Consider the following 4,882-nt stretch of genomic DNA (forward strand, 5'->3'; position numbering starts at 1 on the left):
TATTGATATCCCTTTTCTTTCACTTTTTTTTTTTCACTCTCTCTTTGGTATTTTCTATATATATTTTTTTAATCTCGTATGTTGAATCAGTGGTCTCATAGGTTTATGCATTTCTCTCCTGCATAGCAAAAAAGATAGTCAACAATAAAACACGGAAGGATGTTTTCTGCTCTTATTGCTCTTCTTCTTGGAGTCCTTGTTGTCGGCCAGTCGGACGCATTTGAAATCGTGCCTACTCGAGTGGCTCACATAAATGCTGATCATGGCGTTTGGCGGCCATCAGGTGCTGTGGTGTTAAAAGAGGGTGTTGCTTGTGCCCGTGTACATCAGGAATCCTGTCCAGAATGTTTACATGAATTAGCAGCAGTTTGCACATTTGATGGAGCCAATAGTTTTTCACTTCAGCAAACACAGTATCCATTTTGTGGAAATCAAGGGGTTGTCGTCAATAACACTCTTCTTTGTCCTTCAAGCTTGAAACAAGTTAATTCGAGTGTGATCAATGTTACCGTTATTGCTTACGAATGGTTGGATTCTCTGGTGGAGGCTCCGAAGGAGGACGCGATCTTGTCTTTTCACTATTGGCCTGGAGAGGAAATTACGGATATTAAGTTCAAGGGCAACACTTTGTATTTTCCCGAGGATCAACTCCACCTTATGAATGCGCTTGTGGTACGCGGAAATTATACTCTTGACCATGTGCTCTTCAGCTCACCTGATGGTCATGTTTGGAAGGCTCACAGCAGTATCCCTCTTGACGTTGCTGATAAAACTGCTCTTTCTCGAACTGGACAACAGCAAATTGCCGTGTCAGCCTATACCAAAGGTGAGCACCGAATTGTTTATTCCTTCTACAAGGGAACACGATGGAGTGCTATAAGGTACTTGAATACATCCTTTCCGCCGACAGCCGTAGCTGCTGGAAACGGTATTATGATTCAGGCTGGGCTATCTAACCACTCTGCCTCACTTGAGTTGGGTGGGTTTGATGAGGGCAATTCAAAGCGAAAGGTCTTTAAGCTCATTGATTTTTATGTAAATAAGACAGAACACAATCAACTTCCTCAGGCCTTCACAACAGAATGCACAGAGGAGGCATCTTGTTTGACATCATCTCATGTTGCTCTCATGAGTTTGCAACCAGGCTATATAACTGCATTATTTGATTTTGTTTCTGGTGAATCGCGGCGAAAAACTATAGCTGCCGTCTCCATGGAGGTCGATGATTCGGAAGAGAAGGAGGCGATTATTCAAGCCAAGAAGAAAGCCGAGGAGAATGCCAAACTAATGGAGGAATTGAAAATAAAAATCCAACGCGAAAATAGCGAACGAAGGAGAAGGGAACTTGAGGAAAAACGAAGGAGGGAAAAGGAAAGAAGGGATCGATTCATTAAAGCCGATATGGTAAATATTGAAATTGCAACATCAAGAATACCGGAAGACGGTGAGATGATCGTTGTCCGAGAAGTCTCGGAGGAAATGATTGACGTGGAAAAGAGCATCTTCTTCTGGTAACTTTTCGACGGATCCTCTTCATTTTTTCTTTGCTCAATGGTAACTCCAAGTTTTTATTTGTTTTGGTTTTCCTTTGCTTCGCCTGCATTATTACGGCCTTCCCATCTTTTCTAAAATTGAATTATCATTGGTCACAAACTCATGCTGGATGATGCTAACTACCTCCAGAAAATGCACATTTCATGCGTACCTGTGTCTTTTTCTAGCTTTCCATCCTTGTCCCTGTCTTGAACAGTAAGAATAGTAATAACGGTAATTGGCAACCACATCGCGAATGACAGCTCCAGCAATTCGATACCCGGGAAGCCTGGTGAAGGGTAACCATTCTGTTTCGAAAAGTCTGTTAGTTCGCACCGCGGTCATTGCGTTGCGTAACGCCTTTTTTGCTGCTGGAGTAAGAATTTTAATAGGCGTATTTAGGCGTATTGGAAAGGGAGGATTAAGACGGGACGCGCTAAAGCCCATTCTAAAAGAGATCTTATCCCTTGATCCTCCCAAATGGGGGTTTATTTTCGCTGGCCTTGCTTGCTTTCCCCTTTTGAAGCAAATTATTCGCAAAATTGGTCGTTTTTGCCATATGTCAGAGAAAGCTGCCTCTGCGCTTGCAGGTTCCATTTGTGCGCTACCTGTACTTGTGATGGAAAAAGAGACCAGAACCGATTTGTGTCTCTATGTTCTAGTACGTGCTTTACATAGCTTTGCAGTGGGACATGTGCTACCCCTCCTACCAAGGTCGTTGCAAGAATTTCAATACTATGATATTGTTGTTATGTGCTTAAGTGCATCTCAAATTCTTTATAGTGTTGTTTTTGCCCCCTCCTCGCTGCCTCCCTCGTATCAAAAGTTTTTGTCAAAAGCCTCCATGTTAGACAACCGTGTGGTTCGAGGTCATGCAGGACTTGCAAGGTATCAGTTAACTCCAGAATTGGTGGAGTTGTGTATGGAAAGGGGTATTAAAATTCCTCAAAGTGGAAGAGAACATTTTAGAATAGGTTGCATGCTTACTCATCCAGGAATGACATGCAATAGGTTTTTTCTCTCTTTTATTCGAAGAAACATTATTCAGGTGGGCCTTCCGCTTTATACTCCTCTAACGATTGGTAAAATTCTTTTATATCAGCGTAAAAAATTGAAGGAAAAACCTTTTAAACTATTACAAAACTCAATTCGTTCAGTACTTTCAAGTGCACTGTTTTTGGCCCTTTACTCAGCAAGTTCTGTGCGATTTGCGTGTTTTTTCGCTCAAGGTAATATTCGTGGGGGTTTTTTCTTTGCTATTTTTTGTTCAATTGCAGGTGTCGCGGCTTTGCTTGAACCCAAAGGAAGGAGAATGGATTTGTCTTTGTACTGCTTCATGTATGCTCTTCGATCCTTTGTCATGACACAGTATCGCTTGGGATGGATTCCGTATCCCAGACATATCGGGGTTTTTATGCTTTATGTGGCTTCCGTTGGGTTTCTTGCATTTCAATTTGATCAGGAACCGGAAAAGCTCAATCATCGTCTGTATGGTTTTTTGTCAAAACTGTTTCCAGTAAAGCAACCTCAACTACAAGAGAATTAAAAAACTAGTGACACTGCAGATAGCAAAGAAACGTCGGATGAGACGCAGCGAAAATATAGTAACTATATATAATTAGAATTGCTTTATTATCATCGTCTATCTTAAATTGTTGTTGTGTGTATGGGTTTAATGTTTTAAGCGTTCATTCTTCAAATTATTATTATTATTATTCTTGCTATTATGTTTTTTTTGTTGTTTTGCTGTACCCCCCATTAATCGACTTCAAATCCATGTATCTGGGAGGTATTGAATTCATAGCAGTAGAATACAGGGAGGTGAAAAAACAAAACAAAACAAGGACACAAAAATATGACTGAAGCAGTGACGGAGAAGCTCATTCGGGAGCGGTTGGAGAGCTCTGGAGAATTAGGAAAGATGCGGGCTATGGTCGTCGATGCCGCTCTCAGGTCTATTTCAAAGGATTCTACGACGACGGCGAAGCTGTTTGCTCCAGCCCCCACATTAAAAGCAGCAAGAGAAGACAACGAAGGCAAACAAGCTCTGACCATTGTGATGGATTACCTGGAGTATCTCGGTTTGACTTACACTTTGAGCGTACTCAAACAAGAGGCAAATTTGAATGAAAACACATTGGATGAAAAAGAAGTGGTCTTGCGTGCACTCAACTTGTCCGATACGACGAGCCCGATTCTGACTACACTTATTAAGGCGGTAGGCACTGAGGATAGTGAGACTCAACGAAAGTTTAAAGGCACTACTGTGGCTTCTACAACTCCTCCCCCACCCTCCTCAAAGGTTGCTGTGGCAACAAGGAAAGTAGAGAGTGGTGAGGACACTACATACTTTATATCGAAGTGGGCAGGTCAAACTTTTTATCGCTGCGGAGGCCAGGTGAGCGGCCAGCAAGTTCAATTGGAGTATCTCACTGATTGTACCACATACATCTTGGATCCACTGGACAGTATTACCGTGGATGATTGTGAGGGCGGTGAACTTGTTATTGCTGCTTGTGAAGGTAGCGTGTTTCTGCGCAATTGCAAGAGCATGACTGTGTATGTGGGCTGTAAGCAGTTACGAGCACGTGACTGTGAGCACATTGTGTTTCATCTGTTTGCATCAACAGATCCAGTTATAGAGTCAAGCCATCATATGACATTCAAACCCTTTAACTTGCGCTTACCGGAGCTGAAGAGCTGCTTCAAGTCAGCTCATTTAGATCCCAAATTGAATCGGTTCGTGCATGTGTACGACTTCACCGAAGATGACACCAAACTGCCAAGACCCCACTTTACTGTTCTCTACCCGAATCATGGACTTCACATGACCGATCGTTGCAAGGAAAAGGGCAAACCTGAGTGCCCACCGGAAATTGAGGATCTTCTTGAGGGGCGAATAGCCCCTGCCTCCAGTTCAGAATCTGGACGGAACAAGAGTTACGACATAAAAACAGCTGCTCAGAAGTGGACAGAGTCATCCCCAGATTTTAGCGATATAGAGCGGGAGGAGAAAGTGTCTGCCTCCGATGAAGCAAGAAAGCCGGCTGCAAGCTCACAGCCGCTTGCACAGAAGCAAGCTCCGCTAGCGAAGCCAACGGTTCCCACTCAAGCAGCTCCTGTCATGGCAGCGGTGCATGGGGCGTCGGATGAATCATATTCTTCCTTTGATGACGACGGCGATGACGATGACGCTGAAGATGACGCGCTCGATGTGGATGAGGATAGCGATGATTTTTAGCCTCTCACCTTGCCTCGGTGGCGTGAAGTGTGTGTACGTGCGTGTGTGGAATGAGGGCTGTGCGGCTTGACATTTGTGGTAAGGGATAGAAGGGGAGGGGAGGGGGGG

General features: G+C 43.6%; 3 protein-coding genes across 3 annotated transcripts, besides 1 other annotated feature; all 3 read left to right on the forward strand.

Annotated features, from left to right (window-relative positions):
- Positions 1-159: 159 nt before the first annotated feature.
- On the forward strand, positions 160-1,515 carry Tco025E_07807 (uncharacterized protein; the record flags this gene model as incomplete). Its single annotated transcript, XM_029374666.1, has 1 exon — positions 160-1,515. The coding sequence occupies one exon, from the start codon at positions 160-162 to the stop codon at positions 1,513-1,515; it is 1,356 nt and encodes a 451-aa protein (XP_029225280.1).
- Positions 1,516-1,789: 274 nt separating this feature from the next.
- Tco025E_07808 (uncharacterized protein) lies at positions 1,790-3,079 on the forward strand (the record flags this gene model as incomplete). The annotated part of the gene is made up of 1 exon (XM_029374667.1): positions 1,790-3,079. One exon carries the CDS (start codon positions 1,790-1,792, stop codon positions 3,077-3,079), a length of 1,290 nt encoding a protein of 429 aa, XP_029225281.1.
- Positions 3,080-3,232: 153 nt separating this feature from the next.
- Positions 3,233-3,261: a microsatellite.
- Positions 3,262-3,388: 127 nt separating this feature from the next.
- Tco025E_07809 (Protein XRP2) lies at positions 3,389-4,774 on the forward strand (the record flags this gene model as incomplete). Its single annotated transcript, XM_029374668.1, has 1 exon — positions 3,389-4,774. The coding sequence occupies one exon, from the start codon at positions 3,389-3,391 to the stop codon at positions 4,772-4,774; it is 1,386 nt and encodes a 461-aa protein (XP_029225282.1).
- Positions 4,775-4,882: the final 108 nt, after the last annotated feature.

This window comes from Trypanosoma conorhini, assembly GCF_003719485.1.
Source record: "Trypanosoma conorhini strain 025E chromosome Unknown Tco_14.4_contig_00638, whole genome shotgun sequence".
Taxonomy (NCBI): Eukaryota; Euglenozoa; class Kinetoplastea; order Trypanosomatida; family Trypanosomatidae; genus Trypanosoma; species Trypanosoma conorhini.